The following is a 25,022-nucleotide window of genomic DNA, read 5'->3' on the forward strand; positions in this document are numbered from 1 at the left end:
TCTCACCTCCAAAACTCTGTCCTCTTCCCACAGCTCCTTTCTGTGGTGTCTGTTACCTTCTCTTTTAGTTCCTTTAATTTAGAATTTTGCATTCGCTGCTCACAATGTGGTCTCCTCTAAGTGTGGGGACCAAACGTAGATTGGGTGAGAGCTTTGCAGAACATCCATTTCAAAGCTTCTGGTGTCCTGACATTTTAATTCTCCACCTTGCTTTCATGATGACAGTTCTGTCCTTGGCTTATTGTACTCCTTCAGCAAAGCTCAACAGACACTCCAGGTCCAGGTACATTACAGCCCCCAGACTCAACCTTAAGTTCAACAATTTTAGACTGCAATCTCTCTGACTTGCTTCTCCCCCAACACCAATTTTATCTTCTTAGCATGTTTCAGCTTTTCTCTCATTTTTGCTTTCAAACAGCATCACACCTGCTCTTGGCACATCTTTTGTTTTTCTTGTCCCATCAGCGTTGTAAGACTAACTGTTTTTATTTATTGATGGGATGGGTGCATCACTGGGTAGGCTAGCAATTATTGCCCAGTCTTCCACACAGTAAAAGACTTCCCTCATATTCCTGTTCCCATCCTCCCCTTGTTAAAAACCTATTATATTTCTAATTTTTCCCAGTTTTGATAAAAAGGGCAACAACCTGAAACATTAACTCTGTTTCTCTTTCCACATTTGCTCTCAAACCTGCTGAGTACCTTGGATTTTCTACTTTTAGTTTAGATTTCTAGCATCTGCAGTTTTCTACTTTACAAATATTTCATATCAATTTTAACTGCTAGAAACGCTGGTTGAAAGTAATTAAATGAAGCAACCCAAATCAGACAAAACTAGATTTAAGGAAATCTAGTACCTTTTGTATACCTTTGCCAAAATAGCTGACACATTACAATTTGAGAAAGTAAACTATTCCACTTAATGGGACTGTCTCACTCCTCTGCTCTTTTCCCAAAGCTGTACAATTTCTTTTTCTTTTAAGTCTGTATCCAACCTTTTAAAAGCTAATTTCAGTAACGGTGACCATGGCAACTTTCATAGATTGTTGTAAAAATCCAGCTGGTTCACTGATGTATTTTAGGGAATGAAATCTGCAATCCCTACCTGGTCTAACCTATGTATTACTCCAAACCCACAGCAACTGCCCTGTGAAATGGCCTAACAAGCCACACAATTCAAAGACAATTAAGGATGGGCAACAAATGCTGACTTTGAAGCAACAGCATATGCTACGAAAGAATTGAAGGAAAAAAACCATCCTCCAACATTTTTTTGTAACTTCTCCATTTTATCAGCGACATAGAAATCATAGAAACCCTACAGTACAGAAAGAGGCCATTCGGCCCATCGAGTCTGCACCAACCACAATCCGACCCAGACCCTACCCCCATATCCGTACATATTTTACCCACTAATCCTCTAACCTATGCATCTACAGTCAATTTAGCATAGCCAACCAACCCAACTTGCACAGCTTTGGACTCTGGAGCACCCGGAGGAAACCCATTCAAAGGTTCAAATGTTATATTTCACTACTATTTATCCAAATACACATTTTTTCCAATTTTTCCTCAACATCATTCTTGTGGGTGCACATGATCAAGAAACAAAACAAACAAGGAAACAGGCAAAGAGGACAGTCTTATAATTTGGGATCAATAGCTATTAGAAATGGGGCGGATATAAAAATTCGATGCTAGAAATGTATTTTTAATATTGGGCTTACCTTGGTAGTAGCTGTCTTAATAGCCATACTTAGTGATTGTTCTTTTGTTTGAAGCCTTAAAAAACATGTTGCAGGATAAAACAATTAGCAATATGATCTGAAAATGACAAACATCATGAAACAGTAGTTTTAAGTAATTAACTGAAGCAACCCAAGATCAGACCAAAACTAGATTTAAGGAAATCTAGTACCTTGTAGAATACCTTTGCCAAAATAGCTGACACATTACAACTTGAGAAAGTAAACTATTCCACCTAATGGATCTGTCTCACTCCTCTGCTCTTTTCCCAAAGCTTTCTCTTTCAAGTCTATATCCAACCTAATGGTAGAAGAGACAGTAAGTTCTAGTGCATGAATTCTTTACAATTGTAACTAATTTTTTTTTACATGACCAAAATAAACTTCAACTTATGATAAAAAAATTGGTTAGTAATTGCATATGGCATTTTATACACTTACTTATTCATCCAACCAACATAATGAGATTCCATTAAATGACTCCCCAGGATAAGAAAAACACTTCATTGGAAGTCAACCACCCTTCAACTTCCTGTTCAGAAATTTTCAATTCACTTAACTTCAACAGGTTTTGCCAACAAAGAGTTCTTCCTTTCATTATTCTTTAAGTGAAAGAAGTGCTTCATTCAAATGGGATGCTTAGTTCAGGCCCTGTACGCCTGTTCGATGCTACACTTGGATATTGAAGATCCAAAACAGAGAAGGGACTTCTTCTGGTGTCCCAAGCAACAATTCTCCACCAATTTACATGGTAGATCAATTAGAAATTTGTGCTATTTGTAGATCTTTGCACTGCACAAACTTGTTGTCACATATACAGATATACAAATTTGCAACTCAAAATAATTCATTTTATGAAAAGTGCTTTAGGATATACCTGGAGTCATTAGACTACATATAAAATTTTCTTCAATCATCTATTTTATGACGAGGCCAGCTTGACTATCAATTAACATCTAAATATTCTTTTACCTCTTTATATCTTCAGGAAGTTTTACAGTGAAGAGGATTTTATTTCGTAATGGCACAACATCCTCCAATATCTTATTCATATCTTGCAACTCATTAGCTGACAGAGTTGATAAAGAAGGAGGCTCACAATCGTACGAGTGAATGCGTCTGCTTTCTTCTTCTATTTGTATACTTAGCTGATTGTCTTGAGCTTCCAATATTGCCAGTCGTTCCTTGAGATCAGTGATTTCTTCCTATTTTTGTAATAAAATGCACCATTTAACTAGATTCTAAGTTATTTAAATACAAACCTCATTACAAAACTATATCCTTCACAAGTATGGCAGAACTTAAATTGTTACATTAGACTACCTGAAAATTAGAACACAGTAACTTTATCCTAAATTCTCTTCATCTGTTAGAGCATGTTGTAAGGAGGGAAAAAAACAAAGCACAGTGATTGCTGACGAAACCTACTTTCCCAGACCACTGTAGCCAATTCTGTCTTTATACCTTTGTAATTACCTCCAAGTGTCACATCCTCAAACTGAATGCAAGGGGAGAATATTCCACTATATTCCTGCGCCTTATAGATGGTGGACAAACTTTAGGGAATCAGGAGGTGAGTTACTTGTCACAGGATTCCTAGCCTCCAATCTGCTCTTGTAGCCACAGTATTTATATGACTATTCCAGTTCAGTTTCTGATCAACAGTAACTACCAGGATGTCGATGATGGGTGAGAATGGCTGCCCTTGACATCAAGGCAGCATTTGTCCAACACTGGAATCAAGGCACCCTGGCAAAACTGGAGTCAATGGGAATCAAGGGGAAAACCCTCCACTGGTAGGAGTCATACCTAGCACAAAGGAATTTGGTAATTGGAGGTCAATCAACTTAGCTCTTGGACATTACTGCAGGAGGTCCTCAGGGTGGTGTCCCAACCTTCAGCTGCTTCATCAACGACCTTCCTTCCATCATAAGGTCAGAAGTGGGGATATTTGCAGATGATTGCACAATATTCAATATCATTTGTGATTCCTTAGCTGCCCATATCCAAACACAGCAAGACCTGGGCAATATCCAGGCTTGGGCTGACAAGTGGCAAGTAACATTTGCGCCACACAAATGCCAGGTAATGACCATCTCCAACAAGCGAGGACCTAACCATCACCCCTTGACATTCACTGGCATTACCATCACTCAATTCCCTAACTAACAACATCCTGGGGGTTATCATTGACCAGAAACAGAACTGGACTAACTATATAAATATTGTGGCTACCAGAATAGGTCAAAGGTTTGGAATCCTGCCGTGTATAACTCATCTCCTGACTACCCAAAGCCTGTCCACCATCTTCTAGGCATCAAGTCAGAGTGTAATGGAACACTCTCCACTTGCCTGAATGAGTGCAGCTCCAACAACACTCAAGAAGCATAACACCATGCAGGACAAAGCAGCCCATTTCATTGGTACCCCTTCCGCAAACATTCAATCCCTCATGGCCAACACTGGTAGCCATGTTTACCATCCACAAGATGTAGGCCAGAAACTCACCAAGGTTCTTCAGACAGCACTTACAAACCCAAGACCATTATCACCTAGGACAAGAGCAACATAGTTGGGAACACCACTACCTGGAGGCTCCCCTCCAAGTCACTCATCATCCTGATGGAAATATACTGCCTTCTTTCATTGAAGCTGGAACGAAGTCCTGGAACTCGCTTCCTAACTTTAGGGACTGCAGCAGTTCAAGAAGGCAGTTCAGCACCCCTTTCTCAAGGGCAACTAAGGATGGGCAATAAATGCTGGTCTCGCCAGTGATGCCCACATCCTGTAAAATGAATTTTAAAAAATTCAGTGATGATGATGCCATTGAATGTCACAATAATTAGATCTCTTGTTGGAGATGGTCATTGCCTGGCAATCACATGGTGCAAATGTTTCATGCCACTTATCAATCCAAGTTTAGATAGTGTCCAAGTCTTGCTGCATTTCGACATGGACTGCTTCAGTACATGAGTCGTCGTGAATGGTGCTGAATATTGTGCAGTGAACTTTGTCACTTTGTATGCTCAGTCCCTTCCTGTCACTCTCTGGTCACTGTTAACTGTATAATTAACTGACATTATTAACTTGTCCTTTCTCATTAACTTTCCAAATCTCCCCTCAAATGAACCGTTCCCCAAATATTTAAAGCCCTCTCTGGCGTCGTAGTTGTATGATTTTTCAGGACAGTGTAGCGCCATCCCAACAGAAGTTTCCACTTGCCCCAGTATTGATCCAGTGTCTTAGGAATCAAAACCCAATCTTTGAACCATGCATTGAATTCTCTGATCTTATCATACAAACTCCCAGACATGTTGCAGAGGTCATTTATAGCAAAAATAGTGGTTCTCCATGTACACTGACGACACTCAGCTGTACTTCCCCAGCATCTCTCTCTCAACCCCTCCATCACATCAAATTTGTCATACTGCTCATCCAACACTGGGTACTTTTTGAGCAGGAATTTCCTTGGGCTAAATACTGGGAACATTGAAGCCATTGGCCTTTGATTCATGTCACAAATCTGTTCCTTAGCCACCAGCTCTATCCCTCTCCCCAAGCAACTATGTGAACTAAACTTTTCACAATGTTAGTGTCATCTCTGACCAGGATAAGCTTCAAAAGACATATCCATTGTGACTAAGACTCCCTACTATCACCTCTAACATTCTGTCCCTGCTTCAGCTCATCACCTGCTGAAACCTTTACACCTTTGTTACCACTAGACATGGCTATTCTAATGGTCCAGTGACCAGCCTCCCATCTTCCACCCAAGGTCACCCAAAACTCTACTGTCTGTACCCTAACTCACACTAAGTCCAATTCACTCAACAACCCCAAGGTTACCAACCTATATTAGTTCCTGTAAAATACCCAAGGTTATTTTGTTAGAATAAAGGCTATATGAATACAAGTTGTTGCTTTTATTTCACAGATAGAAAGTACAGACTCACAATTTTGACAAATTATTTTAATTTGTTAAATTATATCACAAATGTCTATGGCCTTTTCATAAATTTAAATTTCAAAGATGCTCCACAGGGACCAACTCATTAGCTGTAATTTTGTCCATGATAATATTCAAATTAAAAAGGATATATATATAATATATAAAAAAGTGCGTACAATTCATCACATACCTGTAATTGTTGTCTGTCTAGAATAAGTTGCTTTCTCCTCAACCATGACAAATGTTGATTATTAGGATTTGAATCTGAATATTTATCTTCTATACCTTGCCGTAAACTACCTGTATTGCTGAAAATACAAAAAGTTACAAGTACTGTCATATATTTTTTGCACTGAAACACTGGTATATCCAAAATCCAAAAGCTTCTTTGTTAGAATTTCTATTCAGGAACTAATATTGTCAGCTGTTGACTAATTACTTTATTTGGTGCCTGTGACACAGTTTTGGCAGGTTTCACTTATGAAGCTTGTCAGAATCTTAAAAACACTTCAATAAGATAAGGTAAGTGAACTAAAGCAGGAAAGTCCAAGCTTTTTATTTTCATGCCTGATGTGTAACTTGGCATCAGTAGATCACATGAAAATTTTAAACTTACCATCTATATTAATGGTCTTATATTGTAAACTGATGTCAACAGATTTTGTTAATTTAAGATTTTACCCACCAATGAAACAACAGCATTAAGAAAAGCTCTTTACAAACATCTTGATTCACAAAAATGAAACACGGCAAATACGAATAAGAAACTGAAATAAAAATAGAAGGCTATTGCCAAAACTTTGTTGGCTGAATGGTCAAACTTGTGGGTTGAACAAGATCCACTAAAACTTGGAAAGAAACTGAAATCAAAGTACAGGGCAACAATTAAAATGTAAGTGAATTTTCATGTACCCACAGCTAAGGTTCCACCAACACATCTACACTATGATTACAAAAAACTTGAGTAATTCTAATGAGTCTATGCTTTCAAGGAGATGCAAAAGACCCTATTTCATAATTTTGAAAAAACAGGGGAGTTAACCAATATCTGTCCCTCAACCAACAGTTTAAAACAAATTATCCAATTTTTACACCAGATTCTGGGATCTTGCTGGCTGCTGTGTTTCCTGCGTTATATAAGTGATTGCACTTGAGCAGTAGACAAAAAATGTGCTGGTGAAAGGTCACAAATCTGAAAGATTAACTTTGTTACTTTCTTCACAGAGTCAGATCTGCTGACTACTTGCAGTATTTCCTGTTTTTACTTCAGAATTATTTCATTGATTGTTTAGCACTTTAAGATGTCCTATAAAATTTTTTTTTATTCAGCTCTCTCTCAGAACCTGGCAATCTTTAACTACATATGAAGTTTCACAACACCAGGTTAAAGTCCAACAGGTTTATTTGGTAGCAAACACCACTACCTTTCAGGCTTTGCCCCTTCGTCAGGTGAGTGGGGAGTTCTGGGCATATAATGGCACTTCATATGCCCTGTTCGTGATCAGAGCTCCCCACTCACCTGACAAAGGGGCAAAGCCCTGAAAGCTAGTGGCATTTGCTACCAAATAAACCTGTTGGACTTTAACCTGGTGTTGTGAGACTTCTTACTGTGTTTACCCCAGTCCAATGCCGGCATCTCCACATCAGTCTTCAACTAAACCATGAGTCTCTAAGCTTGTTGTTTTTATGGACTGCTTTGGTGCATATTAAACAGCCTCAAAGACCACATGAAGTTTAAACCTAAGTGCCTGTTAAGGTGCATTTACGGTCCCAATCACTGACAGCAAAAATAGTGGTGCTAACCTGATTTGTGTGTTTTCTAACCTCAGGACATGCACAGACTTCAGTGCATCTGTTTTAAATCCCAGATACTGGTTAGAAATGGCAAAGGTCAGCATATCCTACAGATTACAATACTTTGGAATTCAGAGACACCATTTATAGCTGCTGTCACTAGAGAAATCCAGAAGAGATGGAATGCCCACCCTTTATGTTCCAATAATGGCAACAATACATATATATAAAAACAAACAATTTAAGACATTCCTAGTATAATTAATATCTTCTTTAAATTTATATAAAAATCTATCAACATTTCCTTTACATACACAGGCTTTTCTTTTCAGTTGTATTCCTAGTCAGATAATAGAATAATATACATACTTATGCTGCTCAGCAGCTTGTGCTTGAATTTTAGCTTCTTGCAGAAATCGTGCAATACAAGGATGGTAGGAAGGCAGCTGGAACTTTAAGGAACTCTTTTCTCTTTTTAACTCTGCTAATTTCTTGCTGAGCTTGTCAACTACAACAAAATCAAATTACAAATTAAAAACTGTTGAGACAATGTTTATTCTTCAGAAATGAAAACTAAATTTATTTGCATGAAAAATGAGACTGCAAAGTAAAGTTGATCCACTGCACAATTCTGTCAGAATGACACTAAATATATCTGCACAGCAAAGTTCCAAAGACATTTTAATTTATGCTAAAATGGTTAATGAAATATATTTCACCATTAGAACAGTGAATTTTGCAGAAAATACATCTAAAGCTAAATAGATAATTCAGTGCAATATTGGAAACGCAAGACTACCAGCTGTAGCCTAGATGTACTGAACCAGTAGATAAACAGAAAGTCCCAACTCCACTCATTGGAGGCTAAAATCTTCAATTTGCCTTATGGGGCATCCAGGGAGATGGTGGCATAGTGGTAATGTCACTTGACTAGTCATCGGGAGGCCCAGGAGAATGCTATCAGGTCATGGGTTCAAACAGCAGCAGTTTGTGAAATTTAAATTTAATTAATAAATTCAATTGAGTTTTTTTTAAAAATATGGTACGAAATGCTATTCTTGGTAATAGTGACCATGAAACTATTGCCAACTGTCATTAAAATACCTTCTGATTCACTAAAGTACTTTAGGGAAGAAAACGTGTCATGTTTACCTGGCTGGCCTACATGTGATTCCAGGTCCACAGTAACATGGTTGACCCTTAATTATTCTTAAAAGATAGGCAACAAATATTGGCTTTGCCAGCAAGGCCCATAACCCATGAGCAAATGAAAAGGCCCTTATCCCATTTCACCATCATATTCACAGACCTTTTGTACATGAACACAATAGGACACTGAATGTTTCAGTCCAATGCATGAGGAAATTCAGCTTGTATTCTCAAAAGGAACACAATTTCCTGACTTATATAACATTTTGGAATAATGCAATTAATAATTGTGACAAAATTCAACAAGGGTTCACCTTTTTCATAATTGTCTTCTTGTACAGCCTTCTGCTGAAGTTTCTTTAGCTTTAGGATCAAAGATTGAAGCTACAGATTAAAACAGAAAAGGTGTATAAATTAAAACAGAACCACATTTAAAACACAACATACAGGCACATTTGAACATTTCCAAACTCAATTCTTTGGACAATGGTGAAATTCACCAGGATCAAAAGTCAACCTGTATGGGCCTCTGCAGATCATTTATAGCAAAGGTACTATTTGTGAAGACTCCATTTCCTGGGGCCAATACACTTACTTCTTATCCAACTACATGCATAGTGTTCAAACTCCTTAATATGTATTTTAAAAACACATTTATTATTTCTTACATGTTGCGCAAAGACTAAAAATTCTTTCTTTAACTAGCTGCTGTTAGATGTCATCTACATCGGCTAGACACGATGAACAACTTGGCTTTTCTCCTCATGAAGGTGTCATGCAGAACAGTCTGTAAGATTCCCACGACATCAGTGTCAGATCTACTTACAGGGTGGAAGAGTCAATTCAGATAATGTGGTTCTGCACAGATTTTACCCCACTGTATCTGTTGGGAGGTCAGCCACACCACACTGGTATGTAAAGTGCCTTCACTATGCCTCCAAGAAATTGCACAGTATCAGTTTCACAGCGATATGAATCAGCACAAGGTAGTGTTCAACTACTATATCTTTACTGGAGTAATCCCTGTCACATGCCCACGTTGCTGTTTAATTTTCTATCCGATTTGGAGCTGGTTTGCGCTTTTTGCAGAGCGCAGTCTGGAACAATCAAAATTAGATACAATAATAGGACGAACATGATACTGGCAAATTCCGCTTTAAAAGAGATGACAATGTAACTGGATATCAAAAATGGGAAGAATGCATAATTTTCAAATTTATTTAGGAATGAAGAGTTGGCATTGACTAAAGATTGAGGAGCCAGCTTAAACCAAAATACATGTCCACTGAGTGCACTTCAGTGGAATGACATTAAGATATTATATTCCAAGTTAACATTCACTTTTGTAAGGCAATCAAAAATAGCACTTTAACAAATAGAAGGTCAGAAGGGAATGTAATATTCATAATTTAGTTTGAAAATAAATTAGACAATCATGAGATAAACAAATTGCCAAGAAATTATTTCTTCCTAGCATGGCCAGAAATGTAAAGATGAATTGATTACTTGGGGAAAACTATCGATAAAGTTCAAAATTGGCCACGTATATATTAAAGACCTCAAAAAGTCATGCTTGCATGTAATCAGCTAATACAATAAACAACAGTGTCCCCACATACAATCATCTCGATCGGCAAAGGTGGTAGAGGCAGGTACAATTTACAACATTTAAAAGATAATCGGACAGGTACATGGATTGTAAAGGTTTAGAGGGATATGGACCAAGTGCAGGCAAATGGGACTAGTTCAGTTTAGGAGCCCTGGTCAGCATGGACAAGTTGGGTCGAAGGGCCTGTTTCAGCGCTGTATATCTCTATGACTCTAATTTTACTTTTCACATAACAACCTAGTAAGTTCTTTAGAGTTTGCCACCAGCTCTATTTCTACACATGCATAAATTAACCTTCATAACTTAATTGTGTTACGTTTGTATTTGTGTGTGTTGGGCGTAACATATAGCTTTAATTTTTAATTTCACTTTTAAAAGTTGCCTTCAAGTCTGTGGCTCATTTAGATGCCTGCACTGTAACGAAGCTTTACGATCCTAAAGCAAACACAGGGTATAAAAACTGGATTGTTACATATTAACATAGAGACCACAGGGGAGCAAAAAGCAGAATGAGTTCAGTGCAAAGAATGTAACCTAGAAGCAAGAAGCTTTTCACAGAATCTTCTTTGACTTGAAGGGCCAAAGGGTCTGTTACTGTGCTGTAATGTTCTTCTTTCTTTTCTTTGCTCTGGAACAGGGAACAAGAAGAAAGACTGCAGAAAGCAGATCTCAAACTAAGGAAATGCCCCAGAAACCAGGGAATGGAGCACAAGAACATGAAAATTATGAAGTCAAGAAACAAAGAACAAGAATCTGGCAGGAAAAAGGTTCTGTTCAGTAAAGTTGAGAATGAGGAGCAGAGAGGCTCCAAGTTTAAAACAAGGCCGCAAGGTGCAGACCTGGGAACATTAGCTTGTGAGAAGGTAACTGAAAGGTTGGTGACACCTTAATACGGCCTGTGAAGCAGTGATATTCTGTTGGAATGGCTGGGTATCTGACAAATTGTGTGGTAGCTTGAATGCATGTGACAATCCAGAGGAATACGAGAAGGAAAAGTTGAAACCTAGAGGTGTCCAGGGAGAAAGCGTCATTAGGGAGAATATTTCAAGGCATGTTCTTCAAGAGTGGAGATTGGAAACCCTTGTGCAGAAGACAGAGTTCCAGTAAGACCAGTTGGTTCATAGTTTGACAAGCATTTAGGGAAAATTGATGAAAAATCCATAGACGTCATTTGGGTGGCATCTGATCACATTTTGCCAATTGGTTTACGTGGACTGTGTACTTATTGTAAATATCAGAATACAAGAAAGATTCTGTAACTAGTGTTATCCTTACAAATCTATATATATCTGTAAAAATATAGTTGGGGTGAAGGAAATGCGTATTGTAGTTAATCTTTGCTTGTTCAGTAAATGTTTATTTTTGTTAAAAGTTCATCAGTTGATCCCCTGATTCTGTTCAGTAGCTGCCTCCCACACATTTATTAAAAAAAACTTGGATCTATCAAGTTGGGTTCCACCCTGAGATTCGACTTGTCCAGTAGTATCATCTGGGATCGGAATAGTAACAATAATATTCAACAGCTCCTTAAGTGTTTCAGACCAAAAATAAATAGAAGTGCAATTCACCTCCAATGAAACATTTTGAAGGATGTGACAAACTGTATCAAAATGAATCTCAAAATGTAATACAAAATTAATTTAACAAGCAACAGAACAGTCATAACAAAAATCATTGCAAGAACTCAGCCCCAGAGTAACTTTTTTCCCCCCCAGATAGATGGTATAAAATGGATACAGTTCAACTATAGGGTTGTGAGTAAATGACTCACAGTCACTCACTCAATTTTTGAATATTGATTTCACGACTCGAAACAATATTTTTACACCTACCGATTAACATTAATAATCTATGACCATATTTTCCTTAGACAAACTAAAAATTTTATTAGAGCAGATAGACTTGGCAAACAGTTTCAAAAGATTTAGAAAATTCTCAGAAGATACCATTATAAGTGAAGGAAGAGTTGTAAAAATATTTTTACTTTCTGAAGGGAAGAACATTGTTGAATTCAAGAGCAATTAGGGATGGGCAATAAATTCTGGCCTAGCCAGTGATGCCCACATCCCAAGGATGTATTTTAAAAACTGATACAACAGTCTAAGTAAATTTTGCTTCAGATACATTGCAGTTATGATATCATGGAACGTGCAATGTTGAACATTACCAATTCAGAGTACTCCAATAACACTGACCTTTAACGTCATTCTGTTTTCAAGCAGACAATCCTGAAGAATCGGTTCATACTTCCCTAATAAAGAATTACATTTCTGGTCAAAGGCAGAGTTGATACTCTCATATCCTGAAGTTACAGATGAACCAGAAGAGTAATCAGAAGAATCAGCTGAACACAGAAATGGAAAGTCTGCATCTAGTGAGCCTGTGTCATAATCCTGAGGCCTGTCCTTCTGTCTCAAATGTGGTTCAGCCTGGGGAAGCTGTAAAGTTGAAACAAATCCATTCTGCTGCAGTTCTTTACCATCAGCATTAACACTATTACAATTTAATGACACTTGTATGAAACTGAAGCTGGAAATGAAGGCATTAGCTGAATTTACTTCTTCATCTATGTCCCAAGGCTGCAGTCTTGGCAATTTTTCATCATCCACTTGTTTATTTGGACTAGTAACAGCTTGTGGCTTGCTTACATCAATACCCTTTTCCTTTACACACAGTGTGGGGCCAGCACCCTGCTTCAGTAGACAGCCTGTTGGCAAGTCCTTGGGGCGAGTATTAATTTCAGTGTAACAGGACCCATCATAATCATCAGTCCACTGACGGTTAGAATCAGAACACAAAATGCTTTCTGACATCGTATTTGGCTGAAATGCTGCAACTGTTGGATTTTCAGTCGCTAAGTAATTTAAAACTGTACTTTTGTCTTCCCTTTGATGCTTAAGACGGTTTAAGCAGTATCCCTCCAGTTCATTATAAGATGACAAGTCAGTACAAGTCTTTCTTTCATTTTCGACATGTTGTGATACAAAGTGGACAGCAACAAGAGGATGGTGTTGTTCAACAACATTCCTCATGTACCCTGGTTTCTTTGGAAGTTTCTTTTTGCAAGAACTGAGTCCAGTCAGTATTGAAGTACAATTATCTGAAACAAAAAGTGAGCATAATTATAGTAAATTAATTCAGATCGCTAGTTGAGTAACTGCTCTCAAATTTACTTTCCAATTAATATTAACATTGACCATAAACAAGATAAAGAACATAATCTCTATAAACTGTGTCTTAATTTGATTGCTAGAAAGTGTTCTAACAATATTTGTACACAAAAATACACGTAATTTACAGAAACTAAACCATGTGACCAGATTGTGTAAACTACAAGCATTACTGATACAAGTTATGTGAATTGCATATAGTTTACTTCTGTCCTCCATGTTTAATTTTTATTTTCTTAGATTTTCTTATTGACTGTTGATTATTGTAAATCAATGCATCTGTGTAGTGTGTTACATGATTATGTGGTGACATCAGAGGCTTTTGGGAGATTTTCCCTCTACTCCATCCTGGAACATAAGAAAGCAACATCTATCTAATAGAGCTCCACAAACTGTGCAAGTCACTCACAGCGCGACAATTTTTCATTCTTTTGTCTGTGCTGCTAAAGCGAGCTGACCACTGTAGTATATGACAGTAAAAGACAAAATTGGGAACGATTGCAGTTTTCCAGTAAAAAAAAGTCAGAAGAAATAATTTAGACCTGGGCCTCAAATCAAGGATCGATTTTCAGGAGACCATTCCACCATTGATTGAAGTGCAGTAAATCTGGCCATTGGAAACAGGTTTCTTAGCCTTTGCTAAGGGTGTACATTAATTTTAAAATTCCATTAAAAGCACTCCAGACCATAGGATCATAGAATCTACAGCACAGAGACTGGCCCTTCAGCTCAAATGAGTCCATGCCAACCAAATGCCCATCCAAGCTAACCCCACTTACCTGCATTTGTCTCATATACCCCTAACCCTTTCCTACGCATGTATCTGTCCACGTACGTCTTTTAAACGTTGTCAGTGTCCCTGCCTGAACGACTTCCTCCGGCAGCTCATTCCATACATACCAACCTCCGTGTAAAAAGGTTGCTCTTCAGGTTCCCATTAATTCTGTTCCCTCTAAACTTAAATCTATGCCTTCTCGTTCTCAATTCCCCCAACCTTGGTATAAAGATTGCGTGCATTCACCCTATCCATACCTCTCATGATCTAATACACTTCTATAAGATCACCCCTCAGACCTGCAAAGAAAGAAATCCTAGCCAGTCCAATCTCTCCCTATAACTCAGTCCCTTGAGTCCTGGCAACATCCTTGTAAATCTCTTCTGCACTGTCTCTAGTTTAATAACATCTTCCCGATAGCATGACGACAAAAACTGAACACAATACTCCAGATGCAGTCTCACCAATGTCCTGTACAACTGCAACATAACTTCCCAACTGTTATACTCAATGCCCTGACTGATGAAGGCCAGCATGCCAAGTCTTCTTACTGCGCTATCTACCTGTGACTCCACCTTTAGAAAACCGTGTACCTGAACTCCAAGGTCTCTCTATTCCACAATACTCCCCAAGGTCCTACCATTCACCGTGAAATCCTATCTTGATTTGATTTTCCAAAATGCAACACCTCATACTTACCTGCTTTGAACTTCATTTGCCATTTCTCAGCCCACTTCCCTAATTGATCAAGATCTTGCTGCAATTTTTGATAACTTTCCTCACTGTCTACAATACCACTTATTTTAATGTCATCTGCAAACTTGTTGGTCAAGCCTTGTACGCTCATCCAAATAGTTGATATAGATAGCAAACAGCACTGACCCGAGGCACACCGCTAGTCATAGGCCTCCAGTCCGACATGCTTCCTACCATCAGGCCAATTCTATATCCAATTTTCCATCTCTTCCTGGATTGAATGTGAGCTAACCTTCCAAAGCAGAACCTACCACGTGGAACTTTATCAAAGGCCTTACTGAAGTCCATACAGACTACGTCTACCGCCCTGTCCTCAATAACCTTCCTGATCACTTCAAAGAACTCTAACAAATTTGTAAGGCATGATCTCCCTTGCACAAAGCCACGCTGACTACTAATCAAACCCTGACTTTCCAAATGCATGTATATCTTATTCCTCCCAATCCACTCTAGTAACTTACCCACCACACATGTTAGGCTTACCAGTCTATAATTCCCAGGTTTTTCTTTGCAGCCCTTCTTAAACAAAGGCGCAACATTTGCTACCGTCTAGTCTTCTGGTATCTCACCTGTGGTTAATGATGATGCAAATATCTCTCAGTCAGGGCACCCGCAATTTCTTCTCTAGAGTTATGCAGTGTTCTTGGATTTACTTGGTCAGGGACAGGAGATGTATCCACCTTCATACATTTTAATACGTTCATCACCTCCTCTACTGTAACGTGAACTGTCCCCAATATATCACCACTAACTTTCCCAGGTTCCAAGTCTTCATGTGTTTCTCCACAGTAAACACAGAGGAGGAGTATTCATTGAAAACCCTGACCATCTCCCACGGTTCCACACACGTCCACTTTGGTCCTTAACGGGTCCTACTCTCTAATTATTCTCTTTCCTTCAATATACGTAAAGAATCCCTTTGAATTCACCTTAATCCTCTCAGCCAAAGCCACCTCACGCCTCCTTTTTGCCCTCTTAGTTTCCGTATTGAGTGTACTCCTGTATCCCCTGTACATCGATAGTAGTCATGATGTGGAGATGCCGGCATTGGACTGGGGTAAACACAGTAAGAAGTCTGACAACACCAGGTTTAAGTCCAACCGATTTATTTGATAGTAAACTCACAAGCTTTCGTGGTTTGTCCCTTTGTCACCTGACGAATCAAGGGATTTCATCACAATCTATATGATAGAAATTTAACCTTGCTAACAGACCACAGGCCTTTAACAATGACCTTTGAACAGTATAAAGGAATATAATCTCTAGCTGCAAGTCATTTTATTAGTACATCATTACAAGATTAAATGCAGAAGATCTGAGCAACATGTAAATGCCAATGCACTATCATACCTACCATTCAGGACAAAGCCAAATCACAGAAGAACACTTTGTACTTTTCTCAGGTTGATAGTGTGCCTAGTATTGTTTCTCAAGTGCAAAGATGCAGGAGGTCAGGTCAGATGATGGGGAAAGTTATAGACATGATCTTGAAAAGAATCCCACTGGATAAACACAGGAAGAATCCAGCATTCAAGCCATACTGAACATAGGAACTTGAATTAATGATACTAAATGGAGTAGTGCTTTGGAGGGTTAGAGTAATCATTGTTCCATGCTTGTGGAGTCATATAAGAACATAAGAACATAAGAAATAGGAGCAGGAGTAGGCCATCTGGCCCTTCGAGCCTGCCCCGCCATTCAATAAGATCATGGCTGATCTGTCGTGGCTCAGTTCCACTTTCCCGCCCTCTCCCCATAACCCTTAATCCCCTCTCTTATCAAAAACCCATCAACCCGCTTCTTAAAAATATTTAGCGAGGCAGCCTCCACCACTTCAACGGGCAGAGAATTCCAGATATTCACCACCCTTTGAGTGAAGAAGTTCCTCCTCAACTCCGTTCTAAACCGCCCCCCCTTTATCTTGAGGCTGTGCCCCCTAGTCCTACTGTCTTTTTTGAGCGGGAAGAGTCTCTCCACCTCTATCCTATCCATCCCATTCATCATCTTATACGTGTCAATGTGATCTCCCCTCATTCTTCTAAACTCTAACGAGTACAAGCCTAGTTTATTCAGCCTCTCCTCATAGCTCAACCCCCTCAACTCCGGTATCAGCCTAGTAAACCTCCTCTGCACTCCCTCCAAGGCCAAAATATCCTTGCGCAGGTGCGGCGCCCAAAACTGCACACAGTACTCCAGCTGCGGCCTCACCAATGCCCTATACAGCTGCAGCAAGACCTCCCTACTTTTATATTCAATCCCCCTCGCTATGAAGGCCAGCATCCCATTCGCCTTCCTGACCACCTGCTGCACCTGCAGGCTGGGTTTTTGCGACTCATGCACAAGGACCCCGAGGTCCCTCTGCACCGTCGCCTGCTGCAGTTTTTCGCCACGTAAGCAATAGTCCTTCCTACCATTCTTCCTACCAAAGTGGACCACCTCACACTTGCCAACATTAAATTCCATTTGCCATTTCCTGGCCCATTCGCCCAGCCTATCTAGATCCTTCTGCAGACTCTCCACACCCTCCGCACAATTTGCCTTTCCCCCAATCTTGGTGTCATCAGCAAATTTCGACACCCTACACTCGGTTCCCTCCTCCAGATCATCTATATAAATGGTAAATAGCTGAGGCCCCAGCACCGACCCCTGGGGCACCCCACTAGTCACCAACCGCCAATCCGAATAGCACCCATTGACCCCCACTCTCTGCCTCCTATTTGACAACCAATCCTCTATCCACGCTAACACCCTACCCCCAACTCCATGTCCTCTGACCTTCTGCAGTAACCTCTTGTGAGGTACCTTGTCAAACGCCTTCTGAAAATCCAGAAAGACCACATCCACCGGCTCTCCTCTATCCACCGCCCTAGACACATCCTCATAGAACTCCAGTAAATTTGTCAGACACGACTTCCCTTTAATGAAACCGTGTTGCGTCTGCCCTATCAAGCAATTCCCTTCAAGATGCCTCGCAATTTCCTCCTTAATGACGGATTCTAACATTTTACCTACCACAGACGTTAAACTAACCGGCCTGTAATTCCCCGCCTTTTGCCTGGCACCCTTCTTAAACAACGGCGTAACATTAGCCGTTTTCCAATCTTCCGGCACTTCCCCGGAATCCAGCGACGTCTGGAAAATAACCACCAAGGCATCCACTATAACCTCCGCCATTTCTTTCAGAACCCTCGGATGCATTCCATCCGGTCCTGGGGACTTGTCCACAATCAGCCCCTCCAGTCTGTCGCGCACCACCTCTCTAGTAACAGTAATGTCATTAAGACCCTCCAGTCCTACCACCTTTCCATCGCTAACACCCGGCAAATTATTCACGTCCTCCTCCGTGAAGACAGAAACAAAAAAGTTATTCAAGACCTTAGCCATATCCCCATCCCCTACCACTAGGTCCCCTTTCTCATCCTCTAAGGGACCAACGTTCACCCTAGCCAGCCTCTTCCTTTTTATATATTTATAAAAACTCTTGCTATCCTTTTTTATATTAAGCGCTAGCCCAGCTTCATAACTGGATCAACTTCATGAAGGATATCTAAAACTATGTATAAAGAACTCACAAGAAGTTATTTCTAGTGGCCAGGACCAAACTCTCAGATTGAAGAAAGTATAGACAGTGTCAGTCTTGTGTTAGAGTACAAAATATTCCACCTGTTCGGCTACTTTACCCATGGGGTTGGCTGAGACAACTGTGGCAAAAGAGTCCATATTGACCTTGCTGGACCAATTAAGGGATATACATATATGTTTCTTGTCCAAGTGAACGTAGATTCCAAATGGCCCAAAATCACGATGATGAAGTAGGTTACTTATGAAAAGAATCAAACAACTAGTCAAAGTAGTTGCACGATTTGGTAGACTGGAGCAATTAGTTCATGATAACAGAGCTCAGTTCATAACAGAACTCAGAAACCATGGCGTATAACATATCAGAACTGTACTTTATCATCCTTCCACCAATAGGTTGGCAAAAAGATTGGTACAGTATTGAATGCCATTAAGAATCAAAGGATGAAGGACTGTGAGTCAAAACAGTAAACAACTTTCTCACCTCCTACAGAAACACAGCCCATCTAACAACCCAAAACTCATTGGCAATATTGTTTTTAAAGAGCAAGTTGAGAATCAAATTTGATTTTCTCTTCCCGCCTGACGCTTCAACCATAGTAGAGCAACAACAACAAAACCAAATTACTTGAATGAAGACATTGAAACCAAGAAGTTTTAATTAAGGAGGAAGTGTTTTAAAGAAAAACTACTCTTCAAGTGACAAGTAGTGCAGGCTTGCAGCAACTGAAAATCTTTAGCATGTAGATATTAAAAAAGAGAAAACATTGCAGCTTTTGAAAAGCATCAAGTTAGATAAATCGCCAGGGCCGGATGGGATGTACCCCAGGCTACTGTGGGAGGCAAGGGAGGAGATTGCTGAGCCTCTGGCGATGATCGTTGCATCATAAATGGAGACAGAAGGGGTTCCGGAGGTTTGCGGATGTTGTTCTTTTATTCAAGAAAGGGAGTAGAAATAGCCCTGGAAATTATAGACCAGTGAGTCTAACCTCGGTTGGTAAGGTGACAGAGAAGATCCTGAGAGACAGGATTTACGAACATTTGGAGAGGTATAATACGATTAAGAATTATCAGCATGACTTGTCAAAGGCAGATCATGCCTTATGAGCCTGATTTTTGAAAACGTGACTAAACACAGAGATGAAGGAAGAGCAGTGGACGTAGTATATATGGACTTCAGGAAGTCATTTGATAAGATGCCCCATGCAAGACTTACTGAGAGAGGAGGCATAGGATCCAAGGGGACATTACTTTGTGGATCAAGAACAGTATTGCCCACAAAAGGCAAAGAGTGGTTATAGACGGGTCATATTCTGCATGGAGGTCAGTTGCTAGTGGAGTGCTGCAGGGATCTGTTCTGGGGCCCTTACTCTTTGTGATTTTTATAAATGACCTGGATGAGGAAGTGGAGGGATGGGTTGGTAAGTTCGCTGATAACACAAAGGTTGGAGGTGTGGTGGATAGTGTGGAGGGATGTCAGAAGTTGCAATGAGACACTGAATAGGATGCAAGACTGGGCGGAGAAGTGGCAGATGGAGTTCAACCCAGATAAGTGTGAAGAGTTTCATTTTGGCAGGTCAAATAGGATGGCAGAATACAATATTAATGGTAGGACTCTTGGCAGTGTGCAAGATCAGAAGGATCTTGGGGTCCGAGTTCATAGGATGCTCAAAGCAGCTGCGCAGGTTGAAGCTGTGGTTAAGATCGCATATGGTGTACTAGCCTTCATCAATCGAGGAATTGAGTTTAGGAGTAGAGAGATAATGTTGCAGCTATATAGGACCCTGGTCAGACCCCACTTGGAGTATTGTTCTCAGTTTTGGTCACCTCATTACAGGAAGGATGTGGAAGCCATTGAAAGGGTGCAGAGGAGATTTACAAGGATGTTGCCTGGATTGGGGAGCATGCCTTATGAGGACAGGTTGAGGAAAGTTAACATTCCACTTTCCATCACCTGACGATATCTGCGCTTTGTTTTCATCAGTGATCACATTTCATCACATAGCTTTCATATTTCAGGATTTCCCTGAACCTCATGACTACACAATTCCACTAGACAACTTACTTGCTGTGACTGACACTATATTTAGATACTTAAATTTTAAGGTAACTTTTTGTAACATTCAGTTCATCCTGCAGTGCTGTTGTGTTTGCTAAGCTTATGACTATCCTGTTTTATGATGCTACAGTGTGCTTCCCGGCCAAATATTTACTCTTCTGGGCTGAAATCCACTTTCTTACTACTTCTGAATTTTAAGTAACCTCTAGCTATGTCATCATTTATCAAACCCACAAACAGTCCTGCTTACCAACCAATCTTCAACCTTAATCTTATGGAAACACCTACAGAAATGTGTCAACTGAAAATATACCCCTTAACTAGCTTCTGGACTCAAATCTGTCTCTAAACTTGGATATCAGTTGACTGATACTCCAAACTGACTTCACCCTACCTAACGAACTTTATCCCACCACAATACTTTAACTTTGGACTTCCTTCTATAGTTTTCGTTCTACTTTCCATTTATAACTATGACTTATATTTTCTATTAATTTGAAAGCAAAATATTTCACATTTTGGAAATTTGAAGTAAAAACTGAAATATTCAGCAAGTCAGGCAGCATCTGTGGAGAGAGAAACAAAGTTAACATTTCAGGTCAATGATTTTTCATCAGAACTATCCACATCAAAAAAAATGTTGTTACACAACTTCACAATGTAAATTGAGTTTTCGTGTCCAGCTATGTCTCCATTCTGACTGCTGCTCCGGATGTAAACCATGGGACAGAATTCTCCCACAGCCCCGCTGGTGGGTTCAATAGCAGGCACGGGGGAGTGATTTGGCAAGAGTCCAAAAACTGCTGTTACACCATCGTGAATTTCCCACAGGTTCTTCGATGGATATTCACCATGACAGATCAGGAAACCTGCTGAAGTCTGGAATGAAACTGGCTTGCTTCCTGCTAATAGGACACAGCTAAAGGCCCAACTGGACACTTCACCCACTCCCGATTCTCCACAACACCTGCAGGAAAACACGCAGTCCAAAGCACGTCTGGTACAACATGGTGTGCGAAAATTGGGACCCACCCAAACAATGCCTGAGGCTGCCCAGGAGATTAGGATGGAGGTCACCAGTGACCATGAACCCCGTAACAGTATGGCAGTGGGTAGGGAGAGTAGCTGCAAATGGATGTTAAAGCCAAAAGATAATCACATTGGCTCTATTGTCCCTAGTGATGGGCTTAGTGTGAAAAGAGGTGGTAGGAAAACAGAATTGAGAGTTCTGTGTTTTAATGTAAGTAGCACAAAAAATAGATAAATAAACTTATGGCATGTATAGAGCTAAATGGGCATGATCTGATAGCCATTACGGGGGCATGGATTGAAAACTGGCTGTCTCAAAAACCAGGGTTGGAATAAATGGGTCCTTTTCAGGGTGGAAAGGCATAACTAGTAGAGTACTGCATCAGTTCTTGGCCCACAATTGTTCACTATTTATATTAATGACTTGGAGGAGGGAACAGAATGCAAAGTTTCCAAATGTACCAATGATATGAAAATAGGTGGAAAGGCATGTTGTGATGAAGATTATGTGATTATGCAATGGGATACAGATCGATTGGATGACTGGGCAAAAAAAGTCCAAGTCATGTACTTTGGTAGGAGGAATCAAAAGTCAGATTATCCAAATGGGGAAGAACTGCAGGTGAGTGAAGTACAGAAGGAGCTAGGTGTTCTAGTGCATGAACCACAAAAAGCTAGTAGGCAGATCCAACAAGCAGTTCAGAGGCAAATGATATTTTGGGCTTTATTGCAAAAGGGTTGGAGTTTAAAAATAGGGAGGTTTTATTGAAATTGGATAGGGTGTTCATGAGGCCCCACCTGGAATACTGCATACAGTTTTGGTCCCCTTACCTAAGAAAGGATATTGTGACATTGGAGGTAGTCCAAAGGAGATTCACTAGGTTAAGTCCTAGGATAAGAGGGTTGTCCTATCAAGAGAGACTAAAAAGCCTCGTCTATGTTCCTTGGAGTTTAGAAGAGTGAGGGATGACCTTATTCAAATATATAAGATCCTGAGGGAGCTTGTTAAGAGTAAGTGGTGAGATGTTTTCATTTGTGGGAAAGTCTTGAACAAGGGGACATAGGTACAAGATAAGGGCTGGTCATTTAAAACTGAGTTGTGCAGCAATTTCTTCTCGTAATGGATCATGAATCTCTGGAATTCTCTGTCCAAAAGGGCGATGGAGGTTGGATCATTATAAGTATTTAAAATGAAGGTGGATAAATATTTGATAAGATTGAGGAATAAAGAGCTGTGGGGAAATGGCACAGGAAAAGGATTTGAGGCAGGATCAGCTGCATCCAGACAACAAGGGAAATAATCAAGCTAGAGTGGGGATAACATCCAGGCAAATAAGAAACCATTATGCTGGAAAGTACTAAGCAATTGGCTGAATTGTCTGACAGAGATTTATAATGATGTATTAATATTAAACGAAATTATTTTTATGCTAATGTAAGGCAGAGAATCAGATTAAGAAAATGTAAACTGTCTTTTTTCTTACTGATAACATTAGAGCTTATTCGAGGGGTCCAAGCATTGAGTACCTGAGACCATCAATAATCTCTACCCATTGATCACTGGTTTTTAATAAAGTTTTACCTTTATACTGTAAAATTGGTTTCCTCAGTATATTTGCCACCTCGTCGGAAAACCCTTCTAATAGCTTCAATTTAGCATTCAGCTGGAATATGAGAAAAGTGGGACTGAAATATCAGTGTTACGCTTAAAGAAGGGAAATTTGCAAAGGCATGAGGATGGAATTGGCCAAAGTGGACTGATCATATAGATCAGTAGGTAAAACAATAGATGAGGAGTGACAGACATTTAGGAAGATAATTTCATGACTCTAAGCAAAATATATCCCAATGAGAAGGAAAAACTTTGTAAGGAGAGGAAGAACTTACCATGGATAACTAATTTGATTTGAATTATTATTGTCACATGTATTAGTATACAGTGTATTCTTGCACACTATACAGACAAAGCATACCATACATAGAGAAGGAGAGGGTACAGGATGTAGTGTTACAATCATAGTTAGACTGTAAAGAAAGATCAACTTAATATGAGGTAGCGCCATTCAAAAGTCTGATGGCAGCAGCGAAGAAGCTTGAGTCGGTAGGGACATGGCGTCAGATTTTTGCATCTTTTTTCTAATGTCATCCACTGTGATGAGTGCTTGTAAATACACAGTATAAAAAAGTAGACTGCATTGGGATGTCTTTGAACTTTGTATAATATTTGGAAAGATACTCAAAACTTGTACATCTGATGTGCCAAGTGTAATTTTACAAGTTGTGAATTTTAAACATACATGTAAAGAAGGCAACGAAAGAGTGTATGCCTGAGGTGCATGAGTCCTTGATTACGCTGGCTACTTTCCCAAGGCAGCAGGAAATATAGACAGAGTAAACAGATGGGAGGCTGGCTTGCATGACGGACTGGACTTCATTCATGACCCTATGTAACTAAAGAAGCTGAGGAGAATATTAAGTTGAAAGCAGAAGCATATAATCTGGCAATGGTTAAGGATAGCTCAGAAGAGTGGGATAGATTCAGAATGCAGCGAAGACAATCTTAAAAAAAAATCAGGAAGGAGAAAATAAATTGAGAGCAAGCTGCTGAGAAATATAAAAAGACCAAAGAGCTTTTTTTTTTAAGTCCATTAAAAGGAAGAGGGAAGTAAAACTATTGGCCTCTTACAGAATGAAACTGGGGAAGTAATTATGGGGAACAAAGAAATGACAGTGGAGTTAAATAGATATTTTGCATCAATCTTTACTGTAGAGAAAACTGTAAGCATCCCAGAAATAGAAAAAATACAGGAGAGGATTAAATACAGCCACCATCAGCAGAGAATTAGTTTGAGGCAAACTAATGGAGTTAAAGCTGACATGTTCCTTGCACCCAAATTTCTAAAAAAGATAGCTACAGAGATTGTGGACATGTTGGCAGTCATTTTCCAAAAATCCTTAGTTTCAGGAACTGTGCTGATGGATTGGAGAATTGCCAATATGATACCCTTGTTCAAAAAGGGAAGGGGGTAAAATAGACTAACTGGCCTGTAGGTTTGTGTAACTTCAGCTATTGGAAAAGCATTAGAAACAATTATTGAGGATAGAATAGCACTGCATTTGGAAAGTCATAACTGATCAAGCAGAGTCAGCATGGTTTCATGAAAGGGAAATCATGTCTAACAAATGTGCTGGAGTTTTTTGATAAGCTATCAGCCAGAGTAGATAGAAGGGAACTAATTAATATTGTATTTTTGGAGTTTCAAAAGACCTCATCAAAATTTATCTAAAGGCTACAATGCAAGAATAGGAGCTTATAGTGTTGGAGGTAATATTCTGGCATGGCTAGAGGATTGGCTAGCTAACAGGGAACGCCGAGTAGTGATAAATTGGGCGGGGGGGGTGGGGGGG

The 25,022-nt window shown here is 39.7% G+C and overlaps 1 protein-coding gene across 2 annotated transcripts in view; it reads right to left on the reverse strand.

The window, feature by feature from the left end:
• Positions 1-25,022, reverse strand: part of disc1 (DISC1 scaffold protein) — a 101,639-nt gene that overhangs the window by 61,980 nt on the left and 14,637 nt on the right. For both annotated transcript variants that reach the window (XM_080191867.1, XM_080191866.1), the window contains exons 2-7: positions 12,442-13,346; positions 8,952-9,021; positions 7,858-7,996; positions 5,885-6,002; positions 2,718-2,950; positions 1,728-1,782 (exon numbers count right to left, since the gene is read on the reverse strand). In XM_080191867.1, coding sequence (XP_080047993.1) covers positions 1,728-1,782; positions 2,718-2,950; positions 5,885-6,002; positions 7,858-7,996; positions 8,952-9,021; positions 12,442-13,346 — 1,520 coding nt within the window. The remainder of the gene's footprint in view (positions 1-1,727; positions 1,783-2,717; positions 2,951-5,884; positions 6,003-7,857; positions 7,997-8,951; positions 9,022-12,441; positions 13,347-25,022) is intronic.

This window comes from Carcharhinus amblyrhynchos, chromosome 7, assembly GCF_965287045.1.
Source record: "Carcharhinus amblyrhynchos chromosome 7, sCarAmb.v2.hapA, whole genome shotgun sequence".
NCBI lineage: Eukaryota > Metazoa > Chordata > Chondrichthyes > Carcharhiniformes > Carcharhinidae > Carcharhinus > Carcharhinus amblyrhynchos.